The 21559-nt window shown below is 42.1% G+C and overlaps 1 protein-coding gene across 2 annotated transcripts; it reads right to left on the bottom strand.

Moving 5' to 3' along the window:
* Positions 1-214: 214 nt before the first annotated feature.
* nkx2.2a (NK2 homeobox 2a) lies at positions 215-11942 on the bottom strand (the record flags this gene model as incomplete). 2 transcript variants are annotated; one of them, XM_079286316.1, is made up of 3 exons in its annotated part: positions 215-789; positions 1486-1832; positions 11902-11942. In XM_079286316.1, the coding sequence occupies 3 exons, from the start codon at positions 11940-11942 to the stop codon at positions 215-217; spliced, it is 963 nt and encodes a 320-aa protein (XP_079142442.1). The 2 variants fall into 2 exon arrangements, with proteins under 2 accessions (XP_079142442.1, XP_079142443.1); XM_079286317.1 differs by lacking the exon at positions 11902-11942 and adding an exon at positions 3996-4130 and having other exon boundaries at positions 215-765.
* Between the last annotated feature and the right edge of the window lie 9617 nt (positions 11943-21559).

The following is a 21559-nucleotide window of genomic DNA, read 5'->3' on the forward strand; positions in this document are numbered from 1 at the left end:
GAATGAAATCTATAAGGGAGAGGTTCGGACCCAGTTCTCTTAACGAAAACATGTAAACACGGCGCACACATGAGCCCCGAATAAAAATGGTAGTATATATATGAGTCAAGCTGCAAAAATGAAAAGTCTTTTTGTTTTTTGTGTTTTATTTTTTTTCTTTGCTTTGTGGTGGAACTCCCTATCGTGCCTCCAAGCCAAGTCTCTATAATTTCTCTCACCAAGTCCACTGTTGCGTTTGCACCAAGTGATGTGCTGGGAACTGTGGCGCCGCGGCGCTGTACTGCGCGTTATACTGCATGTGTTGGAGTGACTGGGCACTATAAGCCGAGAAGGGGATCCCGGCCTGAAAAGTGGCCGCCAAGTCCTGAGCTTTAAGAGTGTGACAAGGCTTTCCATCCCTGACTAAGACAGGCACGGCCACCCGCCTGGGAGAAGGGAGATGGGTCACTTCCATACCTTTCTCGGCCCGGGCTCTCTTCATCTTATACCGGTGGTTCTGGAACCAGATCTTCACTTGGGTCGGGGTGAGGCGGATCAGGCTGGCCAGGTGCTCCCTCTCAGGGGCGGACAGGTACCTCTGCTGCCTGAAGCGGCGCTCCAGCTCGTAGGTCTGCGCCTTGGAAAACAACACCCTCCTTTTCCGCTTCTTGCCGGAGTCGCTGCCGCCGCTGCTGGAAGTTTCCTTGTCGTTGTCCGGCGATTCGTCGTCCGCGGACGGCTCCGGGGACTTGGCCGAGTCCTGAGAGCTGGCGGATAGACCGTGCACTGCGGCAAGAAACGGGAGAAACACTGTCAAAATGTTATGTCTTAAAGTTTCCAGAGGACATTCTTCATCAAAAGCACAATAATCAATCAATCAAAACTTAGGATGCAAATTGATAGTGCTGCTGCGTAATAAGAACAATAACCTGTTAGTGATCGAGCACTTGTCAAAACAGGATTGCAAAGCGATATGCAACGCGTCTTAAGACATAAACGCGGCTGAATAACAAAACGCTGGGGCTTATTGGCCAATTTGAAGTCTTTGGTGTCATTTTGAAGTGGAAAGCACACAAAAAAATGATTCTTTAGCCCAAATCTCCACAAGGAGAGGGAGTCAGTGAAGCATTAAAAGGTGGCATTGTCTGCTCGTAAATCCCCACAGAATGCACGTCTTATATTTCACACCGTGCTTATACTTGGAATAACTTACAGCCTCCTTGTTTGCTTGTTTTCTTCCGCGGTGTTTTATCGATCAAATTCTGACAACACAAGGTGCGTTGAGCCTAAACACTGCATGCATTTGTTGAGCCCGTAAACGCCTCAAGACGAGCGCAGCAGTGCACGGTGCATAAAAGATGACTGCTGCACGCCACCCAAGGGCGTCGTTAGGGTGGAATAGGAGGCTGCATGCCATCAATTATGGCTTAATGTAACCGCATAGCTTGGAAATATCACAGAAGTCATTATCAACAAGATCAGCAAACATTCTTAGACTCTACTTACATGAATACTGAATACTGTCCGTAGTAGCAAGCCATCGTGTGTAAGGATTGTCACTACTGTCATAAAAGGGGTTCTTTAAAGGCAGATTTTGAACGTTTTCTCGAGGACTTTGCACCAAAACTCCAGTGTTTTTTCTCGTGGACGTGGTCTCCGATCCCTCCGTGTCTTCCTCCGCTCCGGTGATAGATCCGTCTTCGTCATTTGTGTCAGGAAGGTCCAAAATGTCCTTTACAGAAAAGCCCGTCTTTGTGATGGTCAACGACATATTCTGGTGGGGTGGGGTGGGGGGGTGGGGGGGGGGGAAATATGCAGGGAAAAGTTGCTGCACCAGCTTTTCGGACAATCCGCTGTTTAGAAAGAAAGAGAAAAAAAGAAGAAGAGGCGACGTTTCAGGAAAAAATAGGATGAGTAAGAGTCGCTCTACGCTGAAGTAGAGCAGCCACTGTGGATAACCATTGCCTGAGCAAGTAGCAGTGGATTCAGTGTAAATCCAGGAAGAATGCCAAAGTGGCTGAAGTGCTATGTGTGGCTCATGGATACTGTGCTGCTGCTGGGTGCTAGAGTGAAATAAGCCATTACCTTGTCCGATCAGTCCATATAAGGTTGGTCTCAACACATGAACCTGCAGTGAAAAAGCATTAAAACACGCGAAAGGTTGGCCACGTGTGGGCGGGTCTTAGGAGTCAAGTGGATGAAGACAGTGTTTGCAGATGTGAAATTGTGGGTTTTGGGGAGATCCGAGCCTCTACCATTGGTGCTTCAGAGCATGATGAGTGGTATAACGTGTCAATTAATTACAAAGACGGGGAGGGCCTTTTTTACACCCTATTTACATACAAAGAACCTCAAAGTAGCTTTATGCTCACAATACTTAAAAAGCCCGTTTTAACAAATTGCTCTCACTGAAGCTCATGCCTTTTACTTTCCTCACAAAAACAGTCAGGTATAAAATAAATACATTTTGGGTTATTTTTTCATTTATTTATTTTTCAGGGATGGGAACCACAAGGACGAGCGGCTATTGTTCAAATATTCGGGGGTAATTTATGTAAACCTTTTGTGTCAATATTTTTGCCAGGGCTTAAGGACAAGAGGCTGTGTTGAAACTGAAGCAGGACTCTGTTTGTTTGGAAACGCTAAGCAGGTATTTAAGACAGTAGGCCTATCCAAATGTGATGCTGATAATGAGGACTATAGCGACAACAATAACAATACCACTACTAATTATACCATCAATAATAATAACATATAATATGAATAATAATTAATATTGTTATTATTGTATTAAACTGTGTCTAATAGCAGAAAACTGCAGGCTTATAATTAGAACAAATACAATCGGCCTAAAACAGTGTTTGCTGAGCTATGATATAGTATACATATGAATGCATACTGTATCATGCAATCAGACTAGTAAAAAACAAAATTGTCTTTTCCTCAATAAATCTCCTCAGTTTCATCATGGCAGCGCATCCTAATATTTGTTTTCTGCGTGTGTGGAGCCCCCTCTAAAGTGCTCAATCTTGCTCTTTCTGTGGAAATCCGAGTACCATTGTTGCTTACTTTATTTGCCTCCCCTTCAAGACTTTCCCTTTCGTTCTCCTCCCTCTGCCTCCTATCCAGTATGTGATGTGGGTGACAATGTTTCACGTTTTTTAGCAAGTCCTCTGCGCATCCTGGGTGGTCGGACCCGGGCAAACACAAATACAAACCGATTGCTAAGCTGCAGACAATGGGGGAAATGTAGACAAATGTCCGGCTCCTGTTGGAAGCTTTTGTTCGGCCGCAGTTTTTGCATTTATTTCAGGGGCGAAATAATAGATGATTGACGCCCCGTGCACAATGCTTCCTAACTGTTTGGAATAAATCTGAGGTTGTTCCTATAGTTGTCATGGCATTCAACTGCTTTCAATGGACTATCTCTTCATTCAATTCCTGGATCGCTCCACAATATTAAGGAAAGTCCTTCATCTCAGCACACACACACACACACACACACACACACCTACACACACACACACACACACACGCACACACACACACACACACACACACGCACACATGCTCTTTCGCCTTCTTGATGGAACATCAGGAAATATGTATTTTAGTTGCACAGATTGTTAAAATCAGATTGAATTAATTGATTGTAGCACTTATTAAAATAAATTGTAATATTATGATTATATGGTTATTATTAATATGATTGTCATGATTAGTAAGACTATTGTAATAGACTATTATTAGTAAACTAATCGTATTAAATTGATAAAACTAAATTGAAATTGTATGCAGGATCACTATTACTGGCTTTATATAATTAATAATCTTTCTAGGGTTTTTGGTCCTCATAGTAGTGCACCTGACATACAGGCCCTGAGGTAAATATTTCACCAGACTGGCAGAATTAATCATAAGTCTCAACATCCCACAAAGGCTCCATTGAGCTGAACGGTATGTGGACAAACTGGAGCAGCGCCTGAGCCTCTATACGGGAGAGAGAGGTTACTGACCTGATCCACCAAGTAATGCTGCTCAGCTAAATCCGACTTGTGAGGGGGACATCCAGCCCGCAGCAGACACACGGAGAGCTTTACGCACCACGGAGGAATGGCCCGGGCTGTAGCCTCCATCCACATCTCATCAGGAAACTCACTTGGCCCACGCAGGACATTATTTCACTGAGACTTATTTAGCGCCTCAAAAGTGTGTGGAGCTAAATCAGGGTGTGTTAGAGCATGCGGGCTTATCACCCGAGCCATTCTGCTTCGCGGTGGCTGCGTGTGGCACAGTGACAAGGGGGAAGTCACAGTAGGTTTGGTGACGGCGCATGGGAGCGCACTGGGCTGCAGACTGTGGGCAGTTGCTGGGGATGCACTATTTGATCAATTGAGCCGAGGGTTTCGGAAAGAAGAGGTAAATGTGCACAGGCTAAGTGGACGTACTCCACTTGGAGAGCCTATCGCTCTGTGTTTACCTGTTTACTTTCACAGGTAGTTCAAACAGGCCGCTTGCCTTTTCACTCTGACACTGGCCAGTTTTGTGCAGAGCGGGACGAGTTAACGGGAACGACACCGGAAAAATGTTTACAGTCCTGAAAATCTGCTCAGGAGGTGTTCAGGCTGAAATGATGTACAATTATTCCAAATTAATTTAGTGTAAAAATAAATGCCAGATTTTGAGCCTCTTCTTTTTTTTACAGTATGGAGATTGTATCATTATTATAATAGTAATTATTATTAACAATATTAATATTGCAAACACTATTATTGTTGTTGTCATTATAGATGTAGTTCATTTTTACATTATATTTTCATTGTCACTACCACTTTTATTGGTGTTGAATTATTAGGTCGTAAAAATGAACAATCCCGTTTTTAACAAATGTAAGAGTTGAAACATTGTTGCAAATATGTTTCCACTGCTTTTCCCTCTCCGTGGGCAAATCATCCTCAATCCGACTGTGTGTCTGCTGCGACTTGTGTGTGTGTGTTGGGGGTGTTAAACCAGACGATGGAGTAAAGAAGGGCCTCTGAGCTGCAGATGCATCAGGATTTAAAGGACAATACGGGGCGCAGGGCTGGGGCTTCCCATCACCCGCTTATTTAAGTTCAGCTGACACTAAATCTTCAGATCTGACTCTAAAAAACATACATTATAACAGAATGTATCATCTGACTTCGTGCGTAAAACTGTATGTGAATAGCATGCGCAATACTAACCTTTTTATGTGCTCATTGCTGCTAAAATTATGCTATCACCAGTTTCGCAAGTGCTCCCATTTTAATATTATAAGCAACAGAGCTGACTGGCTCATTATTAAAGCTTGTTACATTTCTTCCCTGATCCCAGCTTTGTAATCAAACGTACAGCAGAATGGACTCATCCAAAAACAATTAATTTTTCGGATGAACCCCAAAAAACGGGCCCCGTCTGATTAATTATAATTCCCTCCTAAAAATTCATGCCCACGATTGTTCCCAAATAAGTGAAGAAAGAGCTTTTTATATTCTTGATTAAATACATCTTTCGATTGAATGCACAAATAAGAATGCCGCAGGAGAACCCATAATAACGTTGATCATTCCCTCCTTTTAATCGCTGAATTTCAGCGTGTTTGGGCGCCTCAGGCAGGGAGTTAGTCTTTGATAAAGGTAACCCCTTCTGCCTCAGGGTGCCCATGATGAATGTACGGAGTGACAACACCGATTTTCTCCCTCTATGATTAAAAGCCTATATATGATATGCAGGTAACGCGGGTCCGGTTTATTTATTATGGGGGCTAAGCCATGGCCCGAGGAGACTTGGCTTCAGGGTAGAAATCATTTTGGAGCCCGTTTGGTTATTTTTTTCTTCTTACAAATATCCAGCCACCTTTCCCTCCAGGGCAAAAGTCTTTATTCGTCTCCTTTCCTCTGATGATTAAACATGTCACGGCGAGATTATAGCAGTGCGCCCATGGCCCGAGGAGATGCCTTCATTTGTTACCACCAGTTTATTTGTAACGGTGAATTTCATGCCACGCTGTGCCATTCGCCGTAATCTTTTTTCTGTGTAAGACGAATTGCTAAAAAGGGGTTTATTATTTTTTAATCACTTCCCATGTCAGTATCGCACTGACATTGGCAGGAAGGAGGGAAAAATGGCTCGACTTTTTCAGATGAATTAAAAAGGAGACGACTGTTATTTGTTGTATTGTGTGGGGCATTTGTATGAATAAATAAACAAATGAATAAATCATCCTCTCCAGGAGAACCTGATCTACTGACACAAGTACAGACAACTTGTCCTCCTTGTTAGGAAGTCTTTGTGTGAGTGCAGTAATAACATGAACATCTGTTGACATCTGTAGAGCTATAGCGGTCTCTACCGGCAACTTTGGGAAACAACAGGAGGTGCGTATTGTGTGCACCCAATTAGACAACTTATATTCGCCAATACGAACATAGGCTATGGAATCAGACACGTTATGATGTAAAGAATATAACGTACGTTTGATACTTCCCATGCAGGCAAACACACCCATCCATGTCCATTAAGATACACTGATGTTCCTCAGTCAGGCATGGTGTAACCTCGTGAGCGCACCATTTGTGGAAGCTATTATCTATCATTTGTGTTTTGGTTGGCTGTTGAAGAAGCCATGTGAATCTTCTCATATCTGTTTTTTTTTGGTTAAACATAGTTTACAATTCTTCTTTTCCAAACAATTCTCCTGATTGAGCTCGGACATGAGGGTGCAGGCCACGCTCACATGTGCAGTCTCAATGATATTGTCCACCACGTGAGTGCGTAATGATCACCAACTATAGTAGGCTAAAAGAAAACAACGCACAGACCCGCACTCTGAAAAAGCATGAAACACAGTCCAAACGAGCTGGATTGTCTACACTCAATGACTAAGATGCGTGCTGATGCGCATAGAACAGCAAAAGAAAGTAAGCAGCCTCTATTAGGCTGTAAAAACAGAAAACAAATACTGTATGTAAACGGAGTGGAGCATCCAGTGCGCTTACCTAGACGGGAGGGGGCCTGAATGTGTTGCCAGCGTTAAGACAGCGCGCAGAGTGAATGAAATATCTCCAAATGGGAGTCAGGAGTGCGTGCAGAGATAAGCCTGATGTGGTTTATATACCCAGAAAGCAAGTGCTTCTCTTCTCATATTGTCCAAGAGCGTTTGCATAGCTGGCCAAGTGGCTCTGCTCTCGCTGACTGGCTAACATTGCTTGGTGTTTGTTTTCCCCTTGCTATGACGTGAGAAAAAATATTGGCCATATGTTCATCGGCAATAAATTGGTCTTGAGCGCAAACACAGCTCCCTGCAGACGGTGCTTTTAACCCGGCGCAGCTCGTTCTCTCTCTTTGGGATGTTTTTGGGGGCATGAAAGTATCTGCTGTATAATGTAGGTGAGTGATAATGTTACAACAGCCTGTTTAGGAGATAATTGTATACGCCTATGGAGGAGCTGCCGGTTGATATTTTTTACTGCGACCTATTATTCCTCACGCAGGGCTCTCTAATAAATCGCTTGGTAACCAAGAAGCAGCCCCGTCCAAAGAGCAGATGTGGCATGTTATCCACGCCACAGTTGCGTTTACTTTAGATACCCTGATGCAATGATTGATAACCAAGGTCACAGCAATTCACAACGATTGGAGACCCGGGCATCTCCCACGAGGCAGGCTACTAACACATAATGTTAGCCACATAGATCCACATGTGTCGACACTGGAAACACCCGCAACTGTGTGTGCTTAGGCCGCAACAGAAAATGTCAGTCAGATAATAAATTCCGGAGTCTCCGCTCACGAGGACATTAGGTGCAAAAAAACACCAATAATTATAATGGTGGGAATAAAAACAACAATTAAGGCATGCATCTTCATATTTATATCGATCTGCATTAAAGACGCACACACACACAAACAAACATACACACGCACACACACACACACACACACACACACACACACACACACACACACACACACACACACACACACACACACACACACATGTAAAAAGTATTTTACACATCTGTTGGATGGATACTATGACCATGTAATACATTTATGTGAAATCGGGTAGAATGAAAAAAAACCGCCTAAAAACTATGCGCCAATATATTAGTAACTAACAACTGGATCATCTGAATTCAACATTTCTATAAGACAAAATCAGCAAACAGTAATACTTAAATATATTAGTAATATAAGGTCATATGAGTAAATAAAGTATCCACTGTGTGACACCATGGCAGAAAATATGAGGCAACATTTTTAAGTAGACGATATAGGGAACATGCTTTTGTGGAAAACAGTCTGCACATCACAATTTCTACAAACACAAAACACAAAATAACTCAGTGTTTATTTTATTTAATGGCCGTTTTCATAAGAATGTCTTGATTGTCTTCAGCACTATTCATTACATATGTTGCACGTGCACCGGCAACATTTCCCACCCTCTCTACGGTTGGCAATATCTGCTCGGTGTAGAAATGATGACAGTAATTGTTGAGGAAGAAAGCAATATAAGTAAACACCAGTTGTGCTATTATGACACCTTGGGGTGGGTGGATACCTTAAATCAAGACAATAATTTTATTGTGGGCAGTCTGGAATCTACGCGCAATAATAATGGTGTTGCCTAGTAGAACAGGAGCGACCGTCAATCAATAGTGAATCCATTACTGATGGGTTTTGTGCAGGGCCACTTTGCTGATGAAAGACAGAGATTATCCTCGCTGCCATCGCTGTGTTCAAGAGTATCGCTAAGATGCAAAGAATACAAATAAATAAATTGGCCTCATACCTCGTTTGAAATTCCACATTAAGGCAAAGAGTTGGAATTTATTCATGAGGTGCAGACGAATGAGAAAAAGCTTTCCACTCAGCCGCTCTGTGAACACCCTTGTGCTGTTTGAGATTTGCCACAAGTGCTCAGGGTGCTAAATACAAGGTCTCCTGGAAATGGATGGGTAAGATAGGCCCTGCCGGTCAAGCTATTATCAATCCCTGGCCTAAAGCTTGATGACTAAGATACTTCAGATGTAGTGAACAGCTGCGCGAGGACACTGATGGCACGGCATTCTGAAATCAATCAGTTCAAGTTTTAATGTATCGACCACTCGAGCAGAACGAAGAGAGGGAGAGCTTCTCGACACACAAATGCTACAGAGACTGGGTTGATTTTCATGGAAGATACACTTTAAAAGAGAGCGGGGGGGGAAAAAGTTTGATTAAACCTGAGGGCTCACTTGTGCTGGTCGAGACTCATACATGATGATAGCCGGTCCTATCAATGGAGAAGGCTAAGCAATTTTTCTTCACAAATACATGCACTTAGAGAGGTTTACCATTTGCTCACCAAGCCCTTAGTGTTAAGGTGAGTGAATGGGTGTTTTTATCCCTTCAAGAGATGTGAAGCAAAGTCGAGGAGATGGGTTGTTTTCCAACAAAGTGCTCAATTCTGCACACCAGTGAATATTACCATATTCTTAAATGACAACGGTGCATTGTGAATTGGAGGAGCTCTGGAGTGTACAGGGCGATTGGTCTTAACATTTTTGTCCTGTTGTGTTACCTACTGGAGAGGAAGAGAAGGGAAGGAACAAATAGTATGAACCCTCTCAGAGTGTTAGCCGAGTGACAGAGAAAAAAGTAATTTTAGAGCACTCCGTCGGGTATTTTCTGAAGAAATATTAGATGTATGGGTTGCATGGAAGGCTTTTGTGGACATTACTTCACATGACTAACTTTAGGCATGAATATCTCTTCTCCAGTGCTAAGCATCTGGTACAAGGCATGTGCTTGGCCTTGGAGAGCCATATAGCTGTTTGTAAACCCTGTTTCGGAGGCCAATGGCCAAAAAACACAGTACTTAGTGGACACATTCTGATAGCATTGTAGCCCCTGTGGCACATGGGTACAAAGAAAATGCCCTAGTCAAGGTCAGACGCTTTAAAAGCCGTGAGCTTCAAATGATAAAGGAGAATTGACCCCATCACAATTTTCACTTAACTATATATGAGTCAGATACCGTCAGAAAAGGCAGCTGGTGTGGATGTTAGCCACAGACGTGAGGGCAAATGAAGAAGCTGGACTTCTCCCTCACACATCAGGGCTGTGATTTAGTGTGAACAAATTGTAAATCATGGGCCAGGTACTGTGGGGCTGCTTTCTAATTCAATAAAGGAGCATTATGTTGGTGCATATCAGCAAGAAGGACCTAACAAGATCAATTCCACCACTGTGGATAATAGCCATCGTCCAAAGTGAAAAAAAGAAGAGCTGGCTCAAATCACAATTATGACGACTTCAAAGGTGAAGCGCTTTCTCCGTTCTTTGAAAAGGGTGGAGAACCAAATCATGTGGTGAATAAAACCCAGAAGTGAAGAGCACATCTAAAAAAAATAGAACAGTGTCTCAAGGCTGTGTGTCAATCTGCACAACCAAACTGATTCCAAAGTGAATTTGAAAAAGAGAGATCTCACTGAAAATGCAGAGAGCAACAGTCAGGTTGCTTTGGTCTTTCAAGACCTCCGGCGTCTATTGAAACAATAAAACGGACACGAGTCAAGGACAGATCGTTGCATGATGGGCGAGCTCGTCCTTGCCATCACTCCGGCTGCACAGAGCAGCTTTGGAGCAAAGATTGAAAAGCTTTGCAAGGATATCGACTGCTACCTTCAGCGGTGTAGGCAGATAGTGAAGTGGAAGGAAGAATATGACTCGGATTTGAATACTGTATGGACAAAACATGTTGAATTAGAAAGCAGGATGTCTCAAGGCCATTTTATTACAAATGTTTCTTCTGGAAAAAAAACCGTAAGATCCCTGTGGCAGACTCTATTCAGGATTTTTTTTTACCAGCAGGACAAAATGATGAATTGTTGCTAATCTGGCGCATTAGTCTTTTCTTAAGACACTCTGAAGAAGATGTGTATGTTGAGATTGCCGTCTGCAAAGAGATACAACAAGTGACACATATAAGTAGCAGGACATATAACTGTACTGCGATGTTCAGCGAGGTCTGGCTCCAAATCCATTCAACTTTTGACATGGAAGGATGATTTTCTTTACCCCGATTAGAGATTTCTTTTTCAAAAGCTAACCTGCTTGAAAAAAAAGGAAAGAATTGCTGCACTTAGTTGAGAACTTGTTTCTCTGAATCTCCAGTCATTTCTTTTATTGAAGATTAACACGATTTTTCAGTGAATGTTGCACCGTAAACAGGAGACATTTTGAACCGAAGATGGAACAGTCAATGGGTTGTTATCTCCAAACCCACTGCATCAGTAGGTTTTGTTTTTTTGCCAGTGTTTTGGAGCACAACGAGATCTGAAGTAGGAGAGCAGGTATTTGTACTATACGTCCGACTCTATTTGAGAACAGGTGAATGAACAATCAGAGTTGCTCATTAATGAAACTGGGTATCCAACAAAATGTTGTAATCAAAGTGAGATTAAATATCATCAATTTCTTGAAGGCACTTTGGACCACGGCTGTCACGATGATAAATCATTTTTTTAGGAAAGATAACAAGTGATGGCAAAGCTTTAAAAACGGGACGTGAATGTCTTTTAACCACCATGAGGGGATTCTCAACTATTTTTCCTCGTAAAACTGCAGAGGTTAAAGATTTCTTCTTGTGGCACACGCTGTGTAGCTCTTTGAAGTTTGAGGTTAAAATGTCTGCATAACTGTTACAAATGGCAGTAATTATATTAATAATGACAACAGTCATTACACAGTGAAGGCCAAGCTTAGTAGGTTTTAGTTGTATGTAGTGCAGTGTGCGTGCCTGCATGTGCAAGGAAAGTCCCTATTGGAGTACAGTGAACATCCCATCAGGATATGTAACCTAAACAGCACAATGGAGAGAAACAGAAGGGCTTAGGGGCATGAAACATTCACCTTGAACCAGGCTGCTCCTTGCAGACACAAGGATTACCCATCTGCACATTTTGAAGCCTTTTGACGAACAATGTGTCCAAAATGAAAGAATAAAAAGGAGAAAACATAATTTAGTAATTTCAATGGCTGTCTGCAGATGGGTTGCCAACATATTTGGATAATTAACGTGGAAATATTTTCTTTATACTCGGCCCACGATGGCAATTAACATGTTTTGTGGAGAGGTGAAAACTTTTTTCGAGGCAGTGGCGATGGATGGAAATGCATTAGAGGAGGTCACGAAAATGGGCTTCCATTCTTTGCGCTAAAAGGATGCTTTCATAAGGTGATCGCAATTGAGGAATAAAACCCCGAGGGCAAATAAACGATGAAGAGCTCATCCTTAATTGGCAATCTTTTTGCTTCATATAAACACCACTTGAAATTTCCAATCCACATATCCATTGACTGCATGGCAAGTCTCTCTTGAACTAGAACTATGAAAGGCAAAAGGAGCCACAATGCCGAACAAAAAGGACAACTCTATCTCTCAGCAAGCCAAAGGTTTAAAAATTGCACACTCTCTGTTCACCATGATACTATGCAATTCAACGAGAACAGTAATTGCCTGAAAATAGTTTGAAAGATACATACTGTAGTTTTAGAGAAACCTTCACTCTGGATACTGAATGAATGTTCTGTCGCCCATTTGAATACATTTGAATTAAAACATGAATAAGTGCTTCCTGACTCAAAAAGGACAAGCTGCAAACAGTGTCTAAATTCGAAAAAGTTCAAGGCGGAAATCCACACTACATTTTGTGATTTCCCTAAAAAAATCTGCTAATATGTCAGAGTTTCATCTGGATTTCCATGGGTGCCTTTTCAGACATTTACTTCTTGACTCAATTTGTCTGACACAGTTGTGGTAATGCTTGTGTGCGAGCCATGGCCTTCACCCATAAACCTCTCTCTGTCGCCACCTAATGGCAGGAGTGTGTGCTCCCTGGCTGAGGAAAAGTGTGCAACCAACACATCCTCCCTCTCTCAGGTAATTATGTCTTTTATGTAGGAGATACATACAGCTACTTTAACATTGGATATCCAGCCGTCCTAATGGCCCATTATTCAAATAAATGGGGGGAAACACTGTGGGGTTGGTGACCCCCTCCGTGCGGCAGGGCCCTCCATCCAGGCACACCTGCTGAGACAAGGTAACATTTATCACTGAGACCTTCGCAGGACAGAAACAAAATGGCAGGCGGGGTCAGCGGTGAGGAGCACACTGGGCCTGGCATACTGCAAACATATCCATTTGGTACGGCTCTACTCTTGTGGTTGCCAGGCTACTGCCGAATATATGGTGACTGAGTGTGCATCAGGAAAACAGAAGTAAGATGTTGACTTTGAGATAAGCACCTCTTCAAATTAAACAGGACCATCACATTGCATTCAAAATAACATTTCCAAAGGTCAACTTTAAATGGTTCCCATTTGGCGAAAAATCCCTGTGTTCTTCAAATTTGCATACCAGTTATGTTAGTTAGTGGCATTTAATTATTTATGTTTTAATTACACAGAATGAAGGGGATAATATCACTGTACGGTAGTTTTGTGGTCGTCTGAACACTCGGATGTCTCCTTATTAAAGTACACAAAAAGATAATTATGTCCGGCTCTGTCTAAACATTGCCATGGTGCTGCTCGAGAGAATCATCGGCGAATTGGACACAGGAGAGGGTTAGACCTCTTGTGATTAATGTGCTCGGTCACACACACTCAGCGTTGGTAAAGGCATGTCGACTCCCTCTCTCTCTCCAGAGTCAAGGGTCGGCAAAATTGTTTTGATGGCGCTGATTGTCTCATCAGCCAGACTTATCATACAGTGAGCTGCACCTATGGACTCCAGAGTGCTGAGCCTGCAGCTGAAGAAGACACACCCTCTTCCACACGCCACATGTCTGCATGATGAGTGCCTCAATTGGGAATCAACAAAGGCACTGAGGATAGTTAGAAACCCACATAAATGTACAGATATTGCATGCTGTATGTTATGTCTCTGGTATACAAACATATATACAGTATATATACACACACGATATATATACAGCCACAGTATAGGGTCAGTAATGGAAGGAGAGAGAAAGAGGGCAGTGGGTCCATTTACAAGGCTCGTTCCCACACCAGCTCTCCCACGAAACACCCATCACCTGGAAAGGCCTCGGTGAATAGAGTTGCTGATGTCATTGGGGAGATGGTATTGATTGACCAAGGGGCAGCAAAGGCCAATGCAATTAAGAGACAAGAAAACATACAGCGTTAAAGACTGTGTAAATAAAGGGACTCTGCAGTAGGGCCAGACAAAGGACAGTCCAGGGCCCATTCAGGAGCCCCTTGTTCACCGTTGGCCTGGGGTCTCATCCAAGGACTGAGGGTCTGGGTGGGAGGCCTGGGGGAGGTGGCAAAGAAGAGAGAGGCAGTGTGTGGGTGTCCAGAGGGATAAGGATACAGGGTGTTGCTAGGCTGTCTACGAGAGTACGACGAGAGCTTAGCCCTCCCTGTGTCCGGAACTACCAGGTGATCACGGATGATCTGCATCTCAAGGAGGAGCTGTTGAGAGGAAGAAGCTCTGTGTTTAGAGGCCTCTGCCTGGTTTGTTTTGCTACCCTTATTACTCACTTCCTTCCGCTTCCTTTCCCTCATCCGACTGTACTGTTGAGTAAATTATCTTTTGGCAAATTAGATACTTTGATTCTGTATTGAGTTGATTCACTTTCCTCTATTGTCGACTCTTTAGCAAACTAAACTGTTCGTAGACACGTAATCATCATTATCGTTTTTTAAAAGCCATTTACAACGCAAACACATTGGGATATACCTTGCATGGGGGTACTTGAGGGTTTATGAGAAGGATAACATTTTGGTAATACCGCTTGCATGTATTTTAAAACCTGTTACAACTGGGAGAGTTTAAGAAAGATGGGTTCAAAAAGAGGTTGCTAAGCGTATAGTTCAGAGTTACACCGTGTTCATTTACAGTATAGATATCTTAAAATGTTTCAGCAGGGTGCAATAACATATGCTTCTCCAGACTGTATCCCCAAGAAAATGGTCAATAATCAACAAGACAAGAGTCTACAGCTATGCTCAATGCTATCGTCAGCATGCTAACATGCACACAGTGACAATGCTAACATGCTGCTGGTATAATGTTTACCACGGTCACCATCGATGCTTAGAATGCTAACGCTAAGCAGCACTGATCACAAAATGCAGCTGAGGCGGAAGGGAATGTCATTAGTTCGGCAGGTATTTGGTCATAAACCAAACTATTGGGCAAATTGAAAATGCTGACCTGATTTTGACAAATGTTTGAGCCAGTGAATCTAGTATACGTTGCGATATTTCACAGGATAAGTAAAACAAACTGTCTGGTAGCGCTACAGAAATAAGTCAGGGGATCATTATAGTCATTGGGATTCATCCTCATGCGAAGATGTATCAAATTTCATGGCAATCCATGATAAGTTTTACTAAAATCTGAAGCGGACATTGCCAACCCCGGAGCCATATCGCTAAAAATACCATCCTGGGTTGAATAAATGTATCACTTGATGGTATTTACATGAACTTTTATCAACCTTTGATTTCAAGTGGGAATCGTGACCGTATGGATACAAATGACCAGAATCTGTAATACATTAGTGACACCTTGCAGCCCACTGCCTCCGACTAATATAGTACTGAAGCTTATATGAATGAAACGCATGCCAAAACCATTAGTATTATTCTAAATGGTACTTTATGCAATATTCATTTGCGAGTGCGTGGTCTGTGTTAATCTGTCTCAGTGTCAAAGGGTGTGCTCACATGGACACAACAGGCCGCTCAACCCCTCTGTTTGATCCAGGTCTCATTCTGGGGGTCCAGAGCTGGGGGTCACCCATCCTGATGTGCTTCCCCTCACCGTTCCTTTGCCCCTGCTATATCTGCATTGAGGGAAAAACAATGGCCACTACTTCATCCGTCTCTCAGGTGTCACCGCAAACATGATCCTGGAATAATTTACCTCGCGTCTTATTTCTTGTTCATCAAATGAAGGCTTGTGTCCGCCTGTCCTTAGTCTCATTTACATTTTCTCATTAGCTCCGCACTTTTATCATTCAAATTTGTGTGTTGTCTCGAAAAACGGATGGACGGGCGGGCGGATTGATGGGGCGATGTTGTCCTTGCTTTCCGTATGCATCAATCTGAGCAACAAAGAGGCGACAAGTAGTGTGTGAGGGTCTGTATATGTAACATAAGCCACCTGAGGGTGGGGGCAGCCGTTGTTGGCTGAAATTGTGGATTGTTTGTACCACCGCATTCCCTTTAAACCCTCTGGATATATCACATTTAGAGTGCTTCAAACAACAAATTAAAAGGACGACGATGACCTTCTTTTCATTTGCAATAATACAAAACAAGTGGAAGAGCACATGCAGGTAACATCAGAGTTATGCGCCAATGTATAGAAATTGTGGCAGACATTGTATGTGGTAAATTAAAAGTCCTATCTCTCAGTGAAAATGCCCTTACAGATATTACACATTATCTGGTCCAGTACCATCAAATATCATCACCATCACCATCGAGTCCTTGACCATGATTTTAAAGAGTTCACCACTTGACCACAGCCTTTCATCACATTCAGCAACAGAGAACACACATTACTCTTTTCCCTTTGAATGATATGTGTACCCTGTATGTGTTCGCCGCTGCAATTCAAGGTTGCTGGTATCGACCACTTACATTTGCAAAATCAATGACATCTTGCACAATGAGCCCGACTGATACACAACTAATTTAGCTTCGTTGTGTAGCTGTCACTGTGTTACGGGTTTAAATTTCAGCAGCCCAAACAGTAGCATGAACGATGTTGCCAGTCCCTTCAGAGAACAAGCTAATATATGGTGTGGAAGAATCATATACGTGCACTAAATCAAGCACGTTACAGACAGCGAAATGCACCGAGAGTCAGCAGTGATGGAGAGGGAAACTGAGGATTTGATAGGTTCAATCTAAAGAGATGGGGAGCGATTAGATTGGGTGAGGGTGGGTGTCTGGAGACATGGGGGCAATATTCCCAGACGTCTTCCTACAATAAATATATTTTTAATTTGTGCTCTTTTATTAACCAGCAAAATCACTTCAAAATGAATAGCACATTATTAAGTCTTCTAGTGGCTCTTACTGTTCTTTATCATGAGTTTGTATCACTGTGCAATTCATCTCCAGCCATTCTTCACACTAAATATGTTTTATATGAGCCTTCATTTATCACGGCCTGTCAGCTCTTAACTGTATCATTATTCAGTCTAGAGTTATAAATTGGAATCATTAAACGGTTTTTCATATAATCTGATGCAATAACTGCTCCCCCTTTATTGGCTTGTGAAAAGAAAATAGTAAATACAATTGTCTGTCAAGATCTGTGGAGATAGCCGTCTTTCTCAGGCTGAAATGAAATTAGGCCAGCCGAGGAGACAGGATCAATGTCAGCAGATTTGTTCGACTTTCATCGTGGAGGGGACGGGGTTGAGCGGATGAAGGATGGAGAGAAAAGGAAGCTGACACTGCTGAACCCGATGAGAAATGTTGGCTTTGCTGTCAATATTTTCTTTTTTTTTGTTCATACAGTGTCCTATCAATCAGAGGTGTCTTTTCAACTTCTCAGCGCAGCTCCGTGCAGACATTTGTAATAAAGATATTACATTCCCTGAACTCAGCTAAATGTGTGGTCTCTGCAGCTTTTTGTTCGGCAACTGAGACACTTTTCATGAAAGGAGGTGAAGTGATTAACAATGACAATGTGAGGTCATATATTTCATCACTTGAATCCTATTCTAATCAGAAGAGGACCTTGGCTGCATGAACCATCACTGTGACAACTATATACCAAATGGTAAAAAAAGAGTTGAGTGTAAAAGGTTTTGAATTCAAACAAGTCCTGCAGAATTGTTAATACCAATGAATAGAATGATCGTTTTTATGACACAAACACTGTACATTCAGTACATTGCAGTATTTTCTTTTACGAATAAAACACACTGACAGTCGAGCAAAACACAATCCAAATAATAAATGTAGTAACGGACACAATAATAAAATTATGAAAGTGGTACACTGTTGCAGTTTAGCATTTGAGAGAAGATGCCTGCTGTTTTGAGTCATTGTTTTCCCCTTTCTCATCCCATAAAGAGATGGTGATAAAAGATGGGAAAGGATGGGTGAAGACTGACACCCTCTGGCAACCTCACAGACTGAGTCCATCTCTATATGTCTTGTTCATGGTTATCCCAACACATTTTTTATTCTAGTTTTGAGAGAATTACACAAACACACCCTATTTAAAAGGGTGTGTATACTCTTAGAAATGAGTTAAATCATACGAAAAAAGTAGAAAGAGAAAAAGGGTTAATGAAGAGCCTTGCTTCCAGAACAAATGCACACAGTGTTCTATGAGCCTATGCTGCCATCTACTGGATGATCCACTACAATGTTGTGTAATTTGAGATGAACCTCTCAAGAAACTGCTCATTTGCTCTGAATTTAAACAGCAAATAAACTAAATAACAAAAAATAACAAAGCCCACAAGAGTTTTTAGTGCAGCTTACTCAATATATAGGCAATTTGTTTGCCTATATATCACATCTCCCTGAAACTCAACCCCACCTCACAATAAACTGTGTGTGCGGTTGAGATACACGTACATTTAAAAAAGGTGTAAATCTGGAGGAAACACTGTTTAATCACAAATGTATTCCTTTCAAGCTTAAAGTGTTCAAATAATCTGCTGAGTAAAAGACTGTCTGAGTGTCAGCATTAGGTAGAAGATCATGTGAGCAACTTCCAATTCCACACAGACGGTGGCGTGTTTGTACCAGGTAGCACAGATATGTAGGAATGTGAGGTTGGGTTGTATGAAAACACTGGAATTAACAGCAAACAAACCAACGAGACCTGGACGGGCTTCTGCAGCCCTTCATCACTGGTATGGAGCTAGTTTCAATCAATTTCAGCAAACAAGTCAACAGTTTGATTGAAGTGTGTTGTACCAGTGAAAAGTAAAGATTCTTCTTTTTTTTCGAAGTACCATTCAAGTCCAAGATCATGTGAAAAATTCCATTGTTTGCAAAAAGCCCAGAACTCCAGACCAGGACTATTTGTTTAGCACTAGTGGCCCGTATTTACACCTGCATGTTAAAGGTGTTTATATGTAAACTCCCCCAAAAGAGAGGAAGTTCACTCCAAGGTCTCCATTCTGTCAATCTGGCGATAAAGCTCGGTCATGCTCTCTTTCCCCCATAATCACTCTCTCTTTCATAATACTTCCGCGTCTATCTGAGCGTGCTGTATGAAGGAACTGGAAATGACTGTACAAATGGCTCAGGGTGCTCAGCATGGGACTCATACCAGCTAACACACATCTGTGGCTGTCACAGACTGGGCCGCAGGGCCATTACAAAAGAGGGAGATGCACAGAACCAATGAATGAGTTATACTGAAACAATCAGCAGTATGTGGAATCAATGCATTCAGCAGAGTAGGATGCATGAGTGGAACTGTATGCAATGTTTAATGGTGCAGCAGCAATCATAATGTCACCCAAAAACCAAACGGGTGTCTCAGAGAGGAGAGCGAAACAACAACTGAGCTCTAGGAGGGTTTTTAAAAGAGCACACTGGCACAACGGGCCCAGGTGTTGCCAGTGTTGCTGATGAGCACATGGTGCTGCCATTTCACTGATGACCCTCTGCAAGGGAAGCTGCCACAGAAACCAAGACAATTTAAAGTCTTTTACTACAAAGATTCAACTTAGAATTGGAATAGCAAACCTTATGTATCATATGATCATTTGGAGCCCTGTAGTTACTGGAAATGTACCAATTTCTGGCTTTCTGTTAACTCTACTGGTCGGTCAGTGTGAACATGACGAATAAGTGTGAACATGACGAATAAGGAGGAATCTTGGTTTTACTGGTGATAGTTCATGCTTTGACAAAGGCATTTCTGACAGGCAGCAGCTGTCAAGATAAGAAAAGATAAGATAATCCTTTATTAGTCCCACAGTGGGGAAATGTACAGGATCACAGGTTGAGTTTAATACAAATGGATGGAGCTAAAGAGTTTCATGGCACACAAGGAATCCAAGTGAGACACTTTACGGACAAAGACGGAACCTCAAATAGATGTGAAGCATTGATTTTTAGGACTGTAGCCTTGACATTCTTAATCTTGGATGGCCCATTGGCTAATTGGGTTAAAATGCCAGACAGGATGGATAACTTAAAATGCATTTGTTTACTTAGTAGGAAGAGCATTGTCTTACTCAATGGCTTACTCTGTGAGAAGTCCCTTTATTCTCAACCTCTGTGTAAAATTACTCACATAATCAGAAAAACCGGTTCTTTGGCTTCATCTGTTGAAGTTTAACTCAATTGTTGACATTATTTCTTCAGTGCAACTCTGCCTCCAAAACGTCAGTCTGCATTTTGTCACTTTCCTATAAGAGAAAGACGTGAAACTATAGGCGTAGTCTGGACAATGCTAAACGGTGATGACGTGACCGACCGACTACGTGTTCTCAGTCACCCATGACCCACGTCTCGTAAGACAGGCTGATTCTGCAAACTTGTCATCACTTTGCACCATCTTGTTGATGCTATCGCAGCTATCTGCATTCTCCCTGAGAACTTGATATGACCCAGAGTGCTATGAAGTGAAGAAAAGAGTGGCGGGAATGTCTCTGAATTTGTCAAGTTGCAGAGAATTAAGGGCACAGTGCACAGTAAAAGTCATAGGCCAGTGTGTTAAAAGGTGCTTTACCTGGTCTTTCCCATCATGTACTTAATCTATGATCGTAAATTCCTATTTTTTACACTAAAATAATCATAATTAAAAATTGCAAAACAACGTGAATAAAAACACTTTATTTCCAAAACTCATTTATCTTTTCATTCCTCCTTAATTCAGCAGAAAAAAATGCTGCCTTTCTCTCTGTGGTGTGTGTGTGTGTGTGTGTGTAGAGAAAAGAAAACTATTAAAAGTAGCCCATCAAACCTGTCCTCTGGGACTTGCTTGCACTTGTCTTGGCTCAAGTTCAGGAAAAGAGAAAAAGGGTAGAGAATGGCTCAGAATGAATCATCTGAAGACAAGGAGACAGTGACAAATCCATTTTTAGCTCTAACTCAAACATTTTAGCTCCAGAATGCTAATAACGTCTCGCTCGGTTTAGTCAAACGGCCTCTGAAGAGTGAGTATCACTTTCAGACGTTCTCCCTCTTTGTTGACAGGTCACAGCCCTGCTGAAGAAACACCACTGACACCGACTTAACTCCCCCTGCATTAACGCTTACATGCAGGAGTGTAAAAGTTATGATGCAGGGGCTCAACGTGGATAATGTGTGCTCCAAAAGTCAGGATGATGCGGGGGTCTTTGAATATGAATCAGTATTTTCAGCCAGGCCTGATAGCAACCTCTCATTTTGCTTGTGTGTCAGTGTGAATGTGTGATTAAAATGTTTAGCTTCTGGGTAATATGAAAACGCCTTTTGGACATTATGATTTGATTTATTATAGTAGGATTGGTGGTAAATAGTTTATTTTAAAAGGTGATCAATTAAAGTTAAATCCTGA

The sequence above is a fragment of the Melanostigma gelatinosum genome (genome assembly GCF_949748355.1).
Source record: "Melanostigma gelatinosum genome assembly, chromosome: 16".
Classification (NCBI taxonomy): Eukaryota; Metazoa; Chordata; class Actinopteri; order Perciformes; family Zoarcidae; genus Melanostigma; species Melanostigma gelatinosum.